At 38.7% G+C, this 18,465-nt stretch overlaps 1 protein-coding gene across 1 annotated transcript in view; it reads left to right on the plus strand.

The window, feature by feature from the left end:
• Trpm6 (transient receptor potential cation channel subfamily M member 6) overlaps window positions 1–18,465 on the plus strand; it is a 131,718-nt gene that overhangs the window by 24,842 nt on the left and 88,411 nt on the right. Inside the window, 5 exon segments of the mRNA XM_090329291.1 lie at window positions 153–191; window positions 7,986–8,163; window positions 9,254–9,467; window positions 13,826–13,950; window positions 17,840–18,011. Of these exon segments, the coding sequence (XP_090185417.1) occupies window positions 153–191; window positions 7,986–8,163; window positions 9,254–9,467; window positions 13,826–13,950; window positions 17,840–18,011 (728 nt within the window).

An 18,465-nucleotide genomic window follows, 5' to 3' on the forward strand; every position in this document is an offset into this window, starting at 1 on the left:
GTGAGAAATGACAGAGAAAATGAATGATGTATGACTACTATGTACATTCTGATTCTCAGACCATGGAAAATAATAGGAATCTACTGAATAAGCTTCAAATATATTTTCAAATATATCAGAAAACTAACAGAAGTTTTATTTCTTTAATTTAGATGAATACCAGGCTGCCAAATCTGCCAAAACTTAGTCTGGTATGATTTAGATAAATGAGCTTTTTTTTTGGTTGGAGGTTTGGCTCAGTTGGTAGAGCACCAGCCAATGAATGAAAGTTTCTGGTCTTAGACAAAATAAAAGATAAATAAGCCTCTTAATTATAAGTCTCTGTCTCAAGAACAGTGTTGGGATAGTATATTCAGGACAATGTGAGTGTTATTTGATTTTTCACAGGAAGATTTGTTTATTTCTTTTTTCATATATTTTTACTGTAATTAATAGAAGGGTTACATGATATTTGCCAGATAGAAGGTGCATTAATTCACATACATTGATACCCATTCTCATGTCTTGGTCCCCATTTCTCTCCCCCTCCACCCCTTCTCTTGTTTTCCCCCCTTCCCTATCCAATTTCAAATAACCAAATACAAATATATCCAATATATCAGATAACAAAGTGAGATACTGTAACAATATGAGATAACCAAGGGACAGCAAAGGAGCTGAGAGATAACACAGTACATTAAGGACAACAATCACTCATTATATGGCTTTTGTTTCTATTTTTTTTTACATTTTTGATGGAGAGTGACTATTTGAATATAACAGGTTATTTGAGCTACTGAGACATTTAAATGGCTTAAGGGTATTTGGCAAGAGCTTTTACCAACTGAAACACTTAAGTATTATATTTTCCTTTCACTCTTGCACATTGTATTTGAATGCAGTGAAACTGTTTGCATGTAGGTTGCTGTATTTTACTTGTGTCTTGCGAGTAGGGTGTGTGCACACCAAGCATATGAGCGCATTGCAGTAATAACATACATGTTTTGCTTTTTGGTTTCTGGGTCAGTATTGCGGCTTAAACTCAGGGAGTCTGACACTCTTAGCTGTTTTTGTTCAAGGCTGGCACTTTAACACTTGCACCACACCTTTACTTTCAGTTTTTTCTAATTGGTTATTTGGAGACAAATGTCTCTCAAATTTGTCTGCCTGGGCTAGCTGGCTTCAAACCAAGATCTTCAGCCTGCTATCTCAGCCTCCTGAATAACTAGGACCCCAGGCTTGAGTCACCAATGGCCAGCAAAACACACAGATTTTAACAGTGGCATATAATTTAAACTCTGTATTAGCAGTTGGCTTTACTTTTCTTATTTTCATCAGCAAAGTGAAGTGAGATTTCCTTAACACTGATTGTATTTGAAATTCATATTCAGAATGGAACACATGTTAAATTTATTATCTTTTTCCCATTAGTTTTTATTTTGAGATAGATTCTACCAAGGCTTTGAAAGGTTGTCTCATACATGGTTTAAGAACTACTGATGGTTCTTGAAGCAAGATCTGAACTAGAATATTATTCCAAAATTATTTATTTATCATTTGTATTATATTTGTATTATTGTATTTTTTGTACTATGTTGGTATTTGTATTATATTTGTATTGGGGATTGAACCCAGGGCTTCCACTTTCTAGGCAATCTACATCTCCAGTGGAAGTTCTTGTTTTTGTAAATCTAAAAAGGAATTTAAATTTATTAATGTAATTTTATGCTTCACATGGCTCAAAAATGCAAAGAGTGAAAAATGTCACCTTTATTTTTACCTCCATTCCACTTGGCCTAACTTATGTTATCATTATTATTACATTTTTATGATTCCATTCAGGGTAATTTATCTCTATGTAAACAAAAGTAAATACATGCTTGACTTTCTTTTCAGCCTTCACTTTCATAAGCATTCAGATCATAGCTGAGAGTACAACATGAGTACAGGATGCTGAGCTATGCTTTTACCTTCTCCATACCCCGTAGCGTCCTTTCTGCAGCTGGAGGCAACTTTCCATCTCTATTACAGAATGAAAAGGTGCTGAGCGGCATCTGTTTGGGTTGTGTATGTGTGTGTGTGTGTGTGTGTGTGTGTGTGTGTGTGTGTGTGCGCGCGCGTGTGCACGTGCACAGATACGGGGGTTTAAACTCAGAGATTCACTTGGCCTTCTTGCTTAAGGCTGGTGCCCTACCACTGGCACCACCCTCCAATTCTGGCTTTTTAGGGATTAATTGGATATGACAATCTCATGAACTTTCTTGCCCTGGCCTTCTTTGATTTATGAGTCTCAGATCTCAGCCTCCTGAATATCTAGGATTACAAGCATGAATCACCAGCACCTAAGGACTATTTGGGTCTTCTAGTGGCTGGAATTTTAGGCTATTCATTCTTTATAATGTTTGCAATTATGAACAGAACAATAATAATTTGGGGCATCTATAATATATCTTAACTAATATTTAATATGTAGATTCACATTAACATACAATATAATTTATAAGGGAATATCCATATGTTGGCATTAAAAGATTGTTGCTGTTGGGGGAGTAGTTTTCATACAATTTATTATGTATCATTCTAGTAAATACTTTGAGATATACGGCCTGATATATATTTATATTATAGCTATATAATGTACTTATATTTATATATATTACTATATACACATATTTTAATTTGTATAATAATTTATAATTTATTTATAATACTATGATATAAATAAATATATCTATCTTTATAGTTACTTGGGAGATTGAGGCAGGAGGACCTTCTGGTTTCAGTAAAAGATCGTATCTCAAATAATAATACAGGGGCCTAGAGTTTGTCTTAGTGGTAGAGTGCTTGCCTACCATACACAAAGACCTGGGTTTAGTTCCATGGTAGCACATACATAGAAAAACTTAGAAGTGGTGCTGTGGCTCAGTGGTAGAGCTCTAGCCTTAAGAAAGCCCAGGGACAGTGCTCAGGCCCTGAGTTCAAGCCCCAGGACTCCCCAGAAAAATACAGGGGCTGGGAGCATGGCCTATCAGTAGAGTGCTTGCCTAGCATCCACAAAGTCATGGGTTTAATTACTTGGTACCACATGCCCAGAAAAAGCCAGAAGTGGTGTTGTGTATCAAGTAGTAGAGTGCTAAGCTTGAGAAAGCTCAAGGACAGTGCCCAGGCCTGAGTTCAAGCCCCAAGACTGGCAAAAAAACTTTTACAAGATCAAATTTTTATTTTTGTACTGATATTATTAGTATAATCATCAGGCCATAATTTTGTTTTCAGTTGAATTTTGTACTTTATGAGAACTGCTTTGGTTGGAACAGGATAAAATATTTAAATTCATTTAATAGACACACTGCAGTCAGCCTTTGTCAAGCTTATCATCAAGACCAAGTAACGCTACCGAATCACTATCTGATTTGTGGAAGTTGAATTACATGCTCATTGTTAAATATCCAAGTGAGATGAGACTTCTGATATTTTCTTGCTTCATGCAGGTCAGTTGTCATCTGCAGTCTTACTTTAAAGATTACTGATGAACATATAATGAAACTGACTGACTTCATGTCACTTTTTAAAAAATCAGTGACTGAGAAATATTGATGAAAATATCAGTCATAAAGCATAATGCTTTTCCTTGAATTATACTTTTCAAATATGGTTCCAGCTTTTGCCTCTTTAGAGATGTGTGACGGTGATAATTTCACATTATTTTAATCAACCTTTAATGGATGGTATAATTTCATTTTTTTGCTAACTTCAATCAGATTAAGATTTATTAAATACTCAAGATTGCCTCAATGAACAATTACAGCAAAGGCATCTTTTTATTTGTATTTATTTTTTGCCATTCTTGGGGCTTGAACTCATGACCTGAGTACTGTCCCTGAGTATCTTTTGTTCAAGGCCAGCACTCTACCGCTTGAGCCACATCGCCACTTCTGGCTTTTTCTGTTTATGTTTATGTGGTACTGAGGAATTGAACCTAAGGCTTCTTGCATGCTAGGCAAGCTCTCTACCACTATGTCACATTCGCAGTCACAAAGCACACTTTTTTTCCATATATTTTAATTGTAATTAATAGAAGGGTTACATTATATTCACCAGATATAAGGTGCATTACTTCACAAACATTGATACCCTTTCTCATGTCATGGTCTCCATTTCCCGCCCCCTTTCCCTCCCCCCCCCCGCCCGCTCATCTTGATTTCCCCCCTTCCCTATCCAATTTCAAATAACCAATTAAGCATATATAAAATATATCAGATAACAAGGTGAAATATTGTGACAATATGAGATAACCAAGGGACAGCAAAAGAGATGAGAGATAACATAGTACATTAAGGACAACAATCATTCTTTATATGGCTTTTGTTTCAATATCCTGGAGGTCCTTACATTTAGCGTTATACTATATGGCCTTATGTATCTAGATTTTGTTCTATTGTAAATCTCTGCTAGGAGAGCCCAAGGTTTCTATTGATTATGACAAATGAGGGAAATTATTGAGCCTATGTTCCTTTGAGTCTGGCTTACTTCACTTAATATGATTTTTTCTAAGTCTTTCCATTTCCTTACAAATGGGGCGATGTCATTCTTTCTGACAGCAGCATAGAATTCCATTGTGTATAAATACCACATCTTGTTGATCCACTCATCAGCTTAGGGACATCTGGGTTGGTTCCATATCTTTGCTATGACAAATAGTGCTGCAATGAACATTGTTGTGGTAGTGGATTTAGTATGCCCTAGTTTCTGGATGATTGGGTAAATGCCAAGTAGTGGAATTGCTGGGTTCTATATTTAGTCTTTTGAGGAACTGCCATACTGCTTTCCATAGAGGTTGAACGAGTTTGCACTCCCACCAACAGTGTAGTAGTGATCCCTCCTGGCCACATCCCCTCCAGCATCTGTTGTTATTAGATTTCAAAGCAAACTTTTTTTTTTCTAGGACCAATATTTTATTTTATTTTTTTAGTTATTTTTCATTGTAATTAATAAAAGGGTTACATGATATTTGCCATATAGAAGGTGCATTAATTCACATACATTGATACCCTTTCACATGTCTTGGTACCCTTTACCCTCCCCCCACCCCCCCATGTCTTGGTTTCCCCCCTTCCCTATCAAATTTCAAATAATCAAATACAAATAAATTCAATATATCAGATAACAAAGTGAGGTACTGTAACAATATGAGATACCCAAGGGACAGCAAAGGAGATGAGAGATAACATAGTACGTTAAGGACAACAATCATTCGTTATGTGGCTTTTGTTTCAATATCCTGGAGGTCCTTTCAATTAGCTTCATTCTATATGGCCTTATGTATCAAGGTTTTGCTCTATTGCAGATCTCTGCTAGTAGAACCCAAGGTTTCTACTGGTTATGACAAATGAGGGAAACCATTGAGCCTAAGTTCCTTTGAGTCTGGCTTACTTCACTTAATATGATTTTTTCTAAGTCTTTCCATTTCCTAACAAACAGGTCGATGTCGTTTTTTCTGACAGTAGCATAGAATTCCATTGTGTACAAATACCACAACTTGTTGATCCACTCATCAACTGAGGGACATCTAGGTTGGTCCCATATCTTTGTCAAAGCAAACTTTTTATATGTAATTATTTATTAGTTGTTTTTCTTCTAGTCTGAATTACACCAAGCCAAAATAATTTCATTTTAGAGTTAGTGGAATAATTTCTTTGGATGTAATTGATATGCAAAGGGATATATTTTTACTACAGAAAGTTTTAAACTTATATATATTTTTAGTTTCCTTGAGTTTTCTTCTATTTTGTGAAAGAGGAGAAGTTTATTATACTGTTACAAACATGCTACTTTTTTGTTAGTTTTTATATAATTTTGGTCTTAAGGTTTAACCTTTTAATTGTGTAGTCAACTTTGTTCTTTAGTAGAAACTATAACTATTTGTGTTAAGCATTTTTAAAATGCTCATTGTTTATAAGAATGCTTTTTCAATGTTTTGTTCTCTTAAAATTATATTACATATATTAACTATGTTTATAGTCATCTCTTTTCTGATCATAGATTTATATATGTTTTCAGTAAGGTTCTATGCTTACATTTATCTTCAATGTTCCAACTTTTTCCATTGATTACTAATCCTTCATTTTTGTGTGTGAATATTATGTTTTATATAAAACACAATTTATTAGATATGTGTGTGTGTGTGTGTGTGTGTGTGTGTGTGTGTGTGTGTGTGCTGTTACTGGGGCTTGGACTCAGAGCCTCACATTCTTACATGCCTTTTTTTTGCTCAAGGTTAGTGCTCTACCACTTGAGCCATCCTTACACTTCCATCTTTTTTTGGTGGCTAATTGGAGATAAGAGACTCACAGAGTTTCCTGCCTGGCTGGCTTTCAACTGCAATCCTGAAATCTTGGTCACCTGAGTAGCTAGGATTACAGGCATGAACCACTAGCATTTGGCATAACTTCCCATTGAAATGGCTCCCTTGGTTAACCTTGTGGCAACCACCATTTTACATTTAGTCTATAAATTTGGCTCCTGAAGGTTAGTGGAGTCATACATTTACCTTTTTTTTTTCCTGATCTGTGAAACTGTGAGTGTGACTGGCTCAATTAGCATAATGTTCTCATGTTTCTCCTATGTGGTAGCATTTATCAATATTTCCTTTCATTTTCCTTTTTATTGTGTGTGTGTGTGTGTGTATGTATGTTGGTCCAGGTGCTTGAACTCAGGTCCTGGGCACAGTTCCACTTTGAGCCACAATGCCATTTCTGGTGTTTTTTTGGTAGTTAATTGGAGATAAGAGTCTCACTGATTTTCCTTGGTGGTTTTCAATTCAGCCTCCTTAGTAAGCTATGATTACAGATTCGAGCCACCAATGCCTGGCTCAAATTTTACTTTTTAAAATTTTTGAATTATGTTTTTATTTTTATGGGTTGTGGGGCTTGAACTCTGGGCCTGGGTACTGTCCCTAAGCTCTTCAACTCAGGCTACTGCCCTATCCCTTGAGACACAGCCCCACTTCCCATTTTCTAGTGATTAATTGGAGATAAGAGTCTCCAATTAACGTTTTTTTAGTGCCCGGACTGGCTTTGAATCATGATCCTCAGATCTCAGCCTCCTGAGCAGCTGGGATTATAGGCATGAGCCACCATGCCTGGCTTTTTTTTAAAGGATGAATCATTCTAGTATACTTATAAATATGATATTCCATTAATCCACTTACCCATAGAAGGGTATATGGGTTGCTATGAATAAAGTGTACAAGAGATTAGTAAAAAAAAATTCCCCAATTGGCGAATGCTTATAATCCTAGCTACTCAGGAGGCTGAGATCTGAAGAGCAAAGTTAGAAGTCAGCTTGGACAGGAAAGTCTATGAAACTCTTATGTCCAATTAATCACTAAAGAGAAATGGAGCTATGGCTCAAGTGGTAGAGGGATAGCTTTGAGAAAAATGGTAAGAGACGGCTCCTGGGCCGGAGTGCAAGCTGAAGTACTGGCACACAGACACACACACACACACTCATTAAAAAGAAATAATAATAATAATAATAATAATAATAATAGTCCCCAACTTACATTTAGCCAAAGGAGAGAGCCTTTGAAGGTGTTTCTAAATTTAGAAGACAACTCAATGCTGCAAATGTAATATAATTTCTTGTTACTTTTGTTGGTCATGGGGCTTGAATTCTAGGCCTGGGCACTGTCCCTGAGCTCTTTAGTTCAAGGCTACCACTCTACCACTAGAGCCACAGTGCCACTTCCCATTTTTTTGTGGTTAATTGGAGGTAGGAATCTCATGGACTTTTGTGCCTGGGCTAGCTCTGAACTATGATCCTCAGATCTCAGATCCCTGAGTATCTAGGATTGTAGGCACAAGCCACCAGTGCCTGGCTGTAATATAAATCTTGTGGTGAAGTTTTACAGATTTTCAACATACGGCATGTCTATAATACAGTAGGAAAATGAAAAGGCCTTACATTAATTTTGTATTCTGGAATGTTACTCATTTTCTTGGATTCAGATGCCACTGTGGACGACTGAGTGAAGACCATCAAGGGAAAGATCTTTCCTGGACCCACTCAGCTGCCAGTGTTACTGAGAATGAACTATGGTCTGTTGAGAAACACACAGTGAAAAGCCCCACAGACAGTTTTGGCACCATTAATTTCCAAGATGGAGAGCATATCTACCACTCCAAGGTTTGTTAAGAGTCAACGTCATTTTTCTGCTTCTGATCAGAGGCTGTAGTCTCCAAGGGTAAATGGTCAGAAGTCATGGATTTTCCCATGTTACTGATTCCTTTGTCAAAGCTAGCCTGATGCTGTCTTCCCTTGATTTCTGAGAGGACCATTTGCATTCTTCCAAGGTGGTCTGTGCCCAGCTCTGTATTTAACTGATCACCTTCTTTGAGCAAGCCTATACACTGTGCAGAAGAGAAGAGGGATTGGGTAAAATTACGATATAGAAGCAGGCTCTGTTGGGGAAGTTCACTTGAGAGGAAGAGCTGAAATAGAGACAGATATACCAACCCAGAGTTGCTTCCTTCACGTTTATTCTTCAGTTGGACAATAGGAATCATTTTCAAAAGGGTCACCTGTATTTTTTTCTACCTTTGTCTTTTGTGTGTGGCTGGGGAAAGGGGGTGGGCTTGAACTCAGGGGCTAGCTAGGCACTAGTGGTCCCTGAGCTTTTGTGCTCAAGGCTAGTGTTCTACCACTTTGAGCCACAGCGCCATTTCTGGCTTTTGGGCAGTTAACTGCAGATAAGAATGTCAAAGACTTTCCTGCTTGGGCTGGCTTTGAACTGCAACTCTCAGATCCCAGGATTACAGTGCCCAGCTTCCCTGAGCTTTTTTTGTTCAAGGCTAGCAATATGCTATTGATTTCCACTTCAGGCTTTTTTGGTGCTTACTTGTAGATAAGAGTCTCAGAGACTTTCCTGCTCATTTCACCTACTTCTTATGGCTTTCTATGAATGAATTTACTGGTGTAGTGATTTTTGCCAGTTGTTTGAAGTATTTCTGTCGCAGGCTTTCTAAGGAACATTGTGGGTGAAACCTCCCTACAGGGGAAGCTTTCTGTAGTGACTTACAATTCCCAGAAGGAACTTGAAGGGGGTGTGGAATCTTTGGAAGTAAATATTTCCTTATGTGAAGATGAACTTTTAGAGAGGGCTCAACTTCCTGTTGGCTTGTGGCCACTTGAGTTGCCCTGCTGTGTGCTCTTCAGTTCTGTACCCAGTATGGGGTTTCACTGCATTCAGGTCATGAGTCTGTAATCTGTCTTCCAGTATATTAGAACTTCACATGATACCAAGTTGGACCATCTGTTACATTTGATGTTGAATGAGTGGAAGATGGAGCTGCCAAAACTTGTGATTTCTGTCCATGGGGGGCTCCAGAACTTCAAGATGCCCTCCAAGCTTAAAGAGACCTTCAGCCAGGGTTTGGTCAAAGCTGCAGAGACAACTGGAGCATGGATAATAACCGAAGGCATTAACTCAGGTAATAGACATTCTGTCTGTCTATCTGTCTCCTTTCTCTCTCTTTCTCCCTCCTCTCCTCCTTCTTCCCTTGCCTTTTTCCTTCCTTCCTTCCTTCCTTCCTTCCTTCCTTCCTTCCTTCCTTCCTTCCTTCCTTCCTTCCCTCTTTCCCTCCCTCCTTCCTTTCCTCTCTTCTGAGAACCTCCTTTCCTCTCTTATGAGAATCAGGCCATTTGGCATCAGATCTTTGCTCTTCAGTGCTTCCGTAAGTTACAGTGAAGAAAGAAAAACCTATGGCCTGATGACTACAAAATTAGCCCAGCAGAATCATAGGGCTTCCCCCCGCCCCCCCCCCCCCCCCCGCAAAAAAAGATTAAATCAGGGCTGGGAGTGTAGCCTAGTGGTGGAGTTCTTGCCTAGCATGTATGAAGCCCTGGGTTCCATTCCTTGGTCTCACATACACAGAAAAAGTCAAAAGTGGTACTGTGGCTCAAGTGGCGAAGCACTAGCCTTGAACAAAATGTGTCCAGGGAAGATACCTGCTATTGTAATACAACCTCAAATAAACTAATGCAAACAAACCTGTCCTTCTGGAACGTCAGCCTCCTAAACCAAAACTCTTGAGACTGGGACTTCTCTGAAATCAAAGAGAACCTGGAGCCTTTCTAGATGCTGGCCCCAAATGGCTCATGTTCTGGGACAAGTTCCTTGCCCCAGCAGGAGAGCAGAGACAAATGTGTCCACTGGACCCCAGAGCCAAGAGCATTTTTAATAATGACTGCTTCGAAGGGGAAAGCATCCACGGCTTATTTGGAGCTTGCATCTTTCAGATGGTGTGAGTGGGACAATGTAAACTAGAGAAGGGAGGGTTATTTGTAGAAGATTGTTACATGCAAGGCTCAGTAGAAACTGTGTTGGTCACTTGGGGTTTGAGTAGATATTTCAACAGACATTTTGAACCATGGAACATTTGGAATATTTTGGAACAGTCTCTTTTTTTAAATTAGTTTTGGTGCTAGCTTTTAACTGGTTAATTGATCCCTTCTTCCTGTCCTCCTTTGATCCTTGCTGTTAAATTTAGGGTAGCTCAGAAGTATTCTTTTATCAGTATTTTTGTGAGATTAAAAGAGACATCTAAGCAGTGCAGTTATATGGTGTGTGTGAGCCTAGACATGAGCTAAATCCATGTATTCACTGGCAAGGTCTTAAATGTTAAAAATGAATGGTATATGCAAAAATTACATTAGTTTTATTAGCAAAGTAGACAATTTTTGTGCCATGACTGCTAAGACATCTCTATATTTTTCTTCCTCCTCCTGCCCCTCCCCTTCATCCCCCTCCCTTCCCCCTCCCCTCCTTCTCCTCCCTCCTCCTCCTCCTCCTCCTCTTCTTCTTCTTCTCTCCCCACCCCTTCCTCCCCTCCTCCCCTTCTTCCCCCTCCCCCACCCCTTCCTCATCCTCCTCTCCTCCTCCTCCTCCTCCTTCTTCTTCTCTCCTCCATCTACTCTTCCTCCCCCTCCTTTTCATCTTCTTTTCCCTTTCTATTCGTGTGTGTGTGTGTGTGTGTGTGTGTGTGTGTGTGTGTGTGTGTTTGCAGGTGGTACCCTTCAATGAAGACCTTCTTGCAGTGTTATGATTCACCGACTTTGAAACTCCTTGAAATGTGACATTCAACAACCTCACACAGTGAGGGAAACTTTATTCCTACGCATCAGAGTACATGAAGAATCTGTACATTAGAATCACCTGGGGAGCTTTGAAAGCCTATAGGTGCATGTGTGCCTCCACCGTGATGGTGGCATTTCAGAAGTGTGTCTAATTATACAGATGGCATGAGAACAAATGAACACCCTGACCTTTGTCAGCTACTTGCCTGTGGCACTCGATCTTCTCTTTGCTTTTCTCTCTTTTTCTGTGGGGTGCCCAGGTCAATATCTCTGATTAAATGATGCCTATCCTTGAATTAGATCAATTAAAATCATTCAGCAGCCTGTGAGGTCCCAGCTAGAACTTCTCAGCTCTGCCTTTTCATTTCTTCAGCCACTGCCCTGGGCAGCATCTGTGGTATGTTTATATTTGCCTTCCACAGCAGGAGGAGTTCTGACTAGCCCTCTCACCTGGTGATGAACCTGAGGCCAGGGCAGACACATTTGCCTGAGTATTCAGAAACACATAACAATTTAACACATACTTTTTTTAAACTGAAAAGGATTGAAACAAGCCAGTGACAAAGAATAAATGAACAACCAACCAACAGACCTATAAAAAAGCAAAATAAAAATGGAGGATTTGGCCTGTCACTAATAGGTAACTTGGTAGTTCATGAGATACATTTTATAGATTATTGTTTCACATTGTTGGAACAAACAAAAGTCACCAAAGTTCTGAATCTATTGCATAGTACTTATTTGATGTCTAGTAAATAGAGGTAGGGAAGATTCACCAAGTTAAGGAAAAGGTGGTTGTAGACAAGGACTTTTCCTTTAGAATAACATTAGGGTCTTTATTTTACTTACGGCTTAATTTTTTATTTTTTAGATCAGGGCTAATCTAAGGAAAGACCTACACAGTAGTATGAAAATGATTGAAGTGGTTTATCAGACCTTAAACTATACTCCTGATCTCCAGATATTTCTGTGTACATACTCACCTGTCTCTCCTGACACTCTTTGGAACTTCAACAGAGCATAATATGTGGCATCAATATTTGACAATTACTTAAACTAAATGTCACCAGCTTTCAGCATCTTATCAGGTACAAATGCAGTGGCATACACTTGTCATCCTAGCTCTTCAGGAGGCTATGAACAGGAAGATGGTGGCTCCAAGACCACCTCCAGTCTGCCTCCTCCCTCCTCTCCCGAAAGTGGAAGACTTGATTTCAACAGGAAAAAAATATTTTCATGATAGATGGTGCTTGTCATTTTAGCTACAGCAAATATATATATATCCACTTCAGTCAGGGCAAAAATTGAGATCTTAAAATATTCAGAGGAAAAAACAGATACTTGGCTTAAGTGCTAAGTGCCTGTGTAGCAAATTTGAGATGCTAAGTTCAAGCCCTAATACTGAACAATAATAATAATGATGATAATAATGAGGATGCCCAGCTACATAACCTTGGACATGATAGCCTATTTGTCACCATTTTCTTTTATCAGTCCTGGGGCTTGAACTCAGGGCCTGGGCACTGTCCTTGAACACTTTTTGTTCAAGGCTAATGCTCTGCTACTTCCAGCTTTTTTTATATATGTGGTACCAAGGAATCAAAGGGTCTTCATGCTTGCTAGGTGAGCACCCCACCATTAGGCTATGCTCCTGGCTCACCACCATTTTTGTCTAGAAAAATGAACCAAAAAGCCTTCTACTTCACCGTGCAGAAACTTTTAAAGATTGATGCAATCTTATTTATCAAGTCGTTCTTCAATTTGTTGTGTTTCTGAAGTTTTACTTAGAAAGTTTAGTCCCACGCCCAGGAGCCCTATTGTTGCTTCTATGCCTTCCTTTAGTAGTTTTGTGCATTCTGATCTTACATTGAGGTTTTTGATCCATTTTGAGTTGTCCATGCTGCTGCAAGGATCTAGTTTCAGTTTTCTGCATATGGATTTTCAATTTTGCCAGCTCAGCAATTCCACTCATGGATATCTACCCAATAAAACACAAACAAGGTTACAGTAAAGCCACCAGTGCAACCATGTTCATTGCAGCGTTATTCACCATAGCCAAGATAGGGAATGAGCCCAGATGCCCCTCAGTGGACAAATGGATCAAGAAAATGTGATATATATATATATGTATTTACATATATTATACACACACATATATAGAAAGAATGATATATAATGAAGTATAATAGCTTCTGTAGAGAGCTAAAATAGCATAATCTTTTTAAAAAGTTGAGTTCAAAGCCTACCTTAATCATCACTAGGAAACTGAGTTTACCTTAATGTAAAAGGAACACATCTGTAAGCTGTTTTGCTTGGGCATTGGAGATGATTAGAGATAAGAGTACTTCAGACATTCATGATGTCAAGTCTAAGTTTACTGAAAAAGTACAATGCATAGAACATTCTGGTTGGGCAAGATTAGGGTCATGACTGAGTAGAAAGGCAGAAATTGCCCAAAGAGACAGGGGAAGTTATCAGACACAGAGACTGGTGATGATGTGTGATGATGTGTGTTGGTGAGACAATGTATGAGAGAGAAAGTTGTTAAGACAGAGTAGAGGAAATCAAGCATTTAAAATCTAATTCCACTGTGCCAACAACCTCCCCCAGAACAGTCTTTTCCATGTACTTACCATTTATGTCTACCTTTGTGACAGTCACTATTTGTATGCTTCCTGAGTTAACATTTGACATGTAAACTGGTTATTCACAGGCGTGTCCAAACATGTTGGGGATGCCCTGAAAGCCCATTCCTTGAAGTCCTTGAGGAAAATCTGGACAGTTGGCATTCCCCCTTGGGGTGTCATTGAAAACCAGAGAGATCTTATTGGAAAAGATGTAAGTAGACAATCCTTCCCTAACCAAAGACAATGAGCATCCAAACAACTCACTTAACATGGTGTCTTATAGCTCCTCAGATATAATATATGCAAAATCTGGTCCCATCTTTCTACCACAGTATAGCCCTCCTCCTAGTTTGGAATATGGAGTTTCTCAAGCCATAAACCTTATTTGAAATTCAGAATGATATCTTTGTCTCATGCTTCATACCTGATCCTTCAGAAAAGAATCTCATCTCGGCTTTCAAGATGTACTCAAAATTTGACCTCCCTGATCTGGTGGGGGCGGGGTAGGAGAGGGCTTTCCAAGGACCATTTTGGATGCTTTAATGATTGTGATAACCTCTTTTCTTGGTTCTCTTGTCTTGATTCTCAACAACGTAGCCAGACAGAACTATTTCCTGAAATATAATTCACACTGTGCTCTATGCTGCGCAAATGTCTTCAATGCCCCCTGACCTAACAACAAAACATTTGTTGTGGTTTGCATAAGACACATCCATGCAGTGAAAAGCTGTGAAGTAGCAGTGTCATATTTAACTATATATGTATTCTTTAAGGATTTATAAAACCTTCCCATTCATCTATAACCTTTCCTGTTCCCTTTTAACCTTTTTCCACACTCTTATAAACACTTCATATGCTCTTAAACACTTTTTATATTCATACCTACATAATTTTAACAGTGTATAAAATTCTATATAGACACTCACTAGTGAAGTATTTGTTTCCAACCAATATTCTCATTTAGTCATTTATGTGGTACTGGGGTTTGAACTGAGGACCTCGTAGTTGCTACAGTGTCTTGAGCCACTCCATCAGCTATTCTTTAGAATTATAAACCAAATTCCAGACATGACATAATTTCATCTGTAAATACTCACTAGGTATTTCTGAGACATATAAGCAACTTAAGAAAATATAATTTTAAGTTGCTATCTTACGTGAATACCAACCACACAGTCTAGCCAAGTTATTTATTAACTAGTTTAAAATTTCTATTAGTTTAGGGTGTCGGGAGTTTGGCCTAGTGGTAGAGTGCTTGCCTAGCATGAAGACCTGGGTTCAGTTCCTCAGTACCACATACATAGAAAAAAAGCTGGAAGTGGTGCTGTGGCTCAAGTGGTACAGCTCTAGCCTTGAGAAAAGTCCTCAGTTCTCAGGCCCTGAGTTCAAGCCCCACAACTGGCAAAAATTTCTATTAGATTATATTAATTATACAAAATAATGGATTTCGTAATGACATTTTACACAGCTATATATAAAGTATTTGATCAATTCACCCCATTATCCCCCAATCCCCTTTTATTTTCTTTGCCAGTACTGGCATTTGAATTCAGGGCCTGAGCACTGTTTTTGGACACTTGAGCCACAGCACCACTTCCAGCCTTTTCTGTATATGTGGAACCGAGGACTTGAAACCAGGATTTTTTGCATGCTAGGCAAACATTCTATCACTAGGCCATGCCCCTGGCCCTTGTCTCATAATAATTTTCCTTCTGGTCCTCTTCCTCCTTTCAAATAGTTTCCTTTACCCCCTTTTTTGTGCAGGGGCTGGGTGCTGTCCTGTGCTTTTGGGTTCAAGAGTGATACTCTACCATTTGAACCACAGCTCCACTTTGGGCTTTTTGGTATTTAATTTGGAAATAATAACACATCAATTCATCTGCGTATTTCTTTTTTTCTTAAGTACTCAACAAAGACAAGCATTTTCTCATCGAACATTTATTGCTTCTCCTCAAAAAATTTGTGGTACAGTTATATTGGAGGGGTAGAAAAAATTGTTTCATATCTTCTCTTTATTTGACAGTTTTCAAAATAATGAGCAAAATGTAATTAGCATAGTCTCATGGTGAAAGAGTTTTCCTTTAAACTAACACATTTCAATAAATTTGATATTCTAATCTATTAATCATTATCAGTAGTGGAATGCTATTTTAGATGCAAGTTGTCTTATTTGACAAGTAGGGCTCTTTTCTCTCCTGAGAATTCTTTTATATAATTTTCTCATTTCTTACAAGTTGCTACTTTTCAGTATGAACAACAAAAATCTATCAGCACCATGTATATTTTTGCTTCCTAGAGAAATTACCAGTTGCTTTTAGTGGGATAGGATTAGGGAGCCACTGTCAGAGGTGCAGTTTGAGTCTTCATGCCTAGTGGTGTTTGTGTGGATGGATGCTTGAATCAGGACTTGAACTAAGCTTCTCATTTTTGTCCACCTTGCTTGTTCATGGCTGACATTCGACCACTTGAACCACATCTCCAGTGTGGCATTAGACTAGTTAATTGGAGTTAAGAGTTTCACAGACTTTCCTGTCCAGGTTGACTTTGAACCAGGATCATCCAGAGTAGCTAGGATTATAGTCATTGTTGCTCCACTCATGGGTGGTAGTATACTGCGGTATAAAGTAGTAAAATAATGTAGCAAACTACTTTATACTGTAGTATACAGTATATATATTCCTGTACAGTTGGGTTTTTTTGTTTGCCACTCTTACAAATGATAACATTAATTTTGTGATAAGCTATAGACATCTTTGCAACTAGCTTATTTATTTCTCTACAAAAACATTCAAGTAGGCTAGTTGATATTTACATTTCAAAATTCAAGACACTGTACATTTGTTTGAAAAAAAATCCATATTCTAAGGACAGGCTATGAGGGCAGTCCTTACATTTGCCAGATAAAGATCTAGGTTTTGTTATTTTGGGGCTGTCCACATTTACTTTGATTGCTGATATTGGGGCTTGAACTCAGGACCTTGCACTCTTGCTTGGCTTTTTTGTTCAAGTCTAGTGTTCTACCACTTGAGCCACAGTTCCTCTACCTTAGAGACTTTTTTTTTTGCCAGTCCTTGGGCTGGAACTAGCACTCTTACCATTTGAGCCACAGCACCACTTACAGTTTTTTCTGTGTATGTGGTACTGAGGAATCGAACTTAGGGCTTTGTGTTTGCTAGGCAAGCACTCTACTACTAGGCAACACTCCTGGCCGAGACTTTTTTTAAAAAAATATAAGTCAACCTAGTAACATTTTCATTTTTTATGTATACTGTGTCTTTCTCCAGCTCTGATTTTAAATTCTTTTACCATAAACAAAAAATACATAGTAAATCTGTGAGTCATTTTCTTTCTGATTTCTAACCTTGGTGGGTTGTGTCTTGAAATGATAAAGATAACCACAAAAGCTTAATATTTATAAAATTTCATCATGCTTTTTATGTACATTATTTCTTTGAAGCCTCACAGCAATGTTCTGACATAAGTCTGGTTATCGTCCTCATTTATACAGGTGGAAAATAAGCCAGACAAAATGAGGCAGGAATGATCATTGAAGGGTTTTTTTCCCCTCAGTTTATAAGATGCAAGATGGAAGAGACCAAACTTACACTTCTGTGTGTGTGTGTGTGTGTGTTATGAAAGTATTTTTAATTGGAATCCATGGTTAACATCCTTAATTAGTGGAATTATAGGATCTATTCTTTTAAACTTATACATCTTTAGGAAGGGTTCAAGTATATATGTGAAAGAGACCTTGATTTTTTTTTTTGTTGGATGAGATTGGACTTGGCTGGTTGGCTGTTGAGCCCAAAGAAAGATCTGAGCTGTGACCTCTTTTTTGGGAGGCTGGTAGTGAGTCTCGAACTCAAGGCTTCATGTCACTTGGTTTTGTTGCTCAGGGCTGTTATTCTACCATTTGAGCCACATTTCCACTTCCAACTTTTTGCTGATTAACTGGAGGTGAGAGCATAATGGACTTTTCTGCCTAGGCTTTCTTGGCATCAAAGTCCTCAGATTTCAGCTTCCTGAGTCACTAGGATTACAGGTGTGAGCCATAGGCTTTCGGATTCATTTGACCTTCCCTTGTCCTTGCTGTCTCTCAGGTGGTGTGCATGTATCAGACCCTGGGGAACCCCCACAGCAAGTTCACCACCCTCAACTGCATGCACTCACACTTCATCCTGTCTGATGATGGAACTGTGGGCAAATATGGAAATGAAATGAAGCTGAGGAGGAGCCTGGAGAAGTACATCTCACTGCAGAAAATACATAGCTGTGAGTTCTTTCACAGGGCTCACCAACACATGTGGCCGGGGTCCTACTGAGGGGTGAGGTGTTCTCTTGTCATCTATGTAGACTCCAGGTCTGTATGTTAGGTAGAGATCTGTAGGTCAGCCTTTGCCTTTGGCCCCTGGGTCTAGTCTCTATTGCTAACGTGTGAGTATGATATTGTCTACTAATTTTTCTTCTCTCTAGAAATAAGATAAAAAAATAACGATTGAAAAGGAAAATGTTGCCAGATACTGGTGCCTCACGCCTATAATCCTAGCTACTCAGGAGGCTCAGATCTGAGGACTGTGGATTGAAGTTGGCCCTGGCAGAAAAGTCCATGAGACTTTTATCTTCAATTAAGTACCCTGCCCCCCCCCACAAAAAAAGCTAGAAATGGAGCTGTGGATCAAATAGTAGAGGGCTAGCCTTGAGCAAAAGAAGCTCAATGACAGTGCCC

The sequence above is a fragment of the Megascapheus bottae genome, chromosome 3 (assembly GCF_031878675.1).
Source record: "Megascapheus bottae isolate mThoBot1 chromosome 3, mThoBot2.hap1, whole genome shotgun sequence".
Lineage (NCBI taxonomy): Eukaryota > Metazoa > Chordata > Mammalia > Rodentia > Geomyidae > Megascapheus > Megascapheus bottae.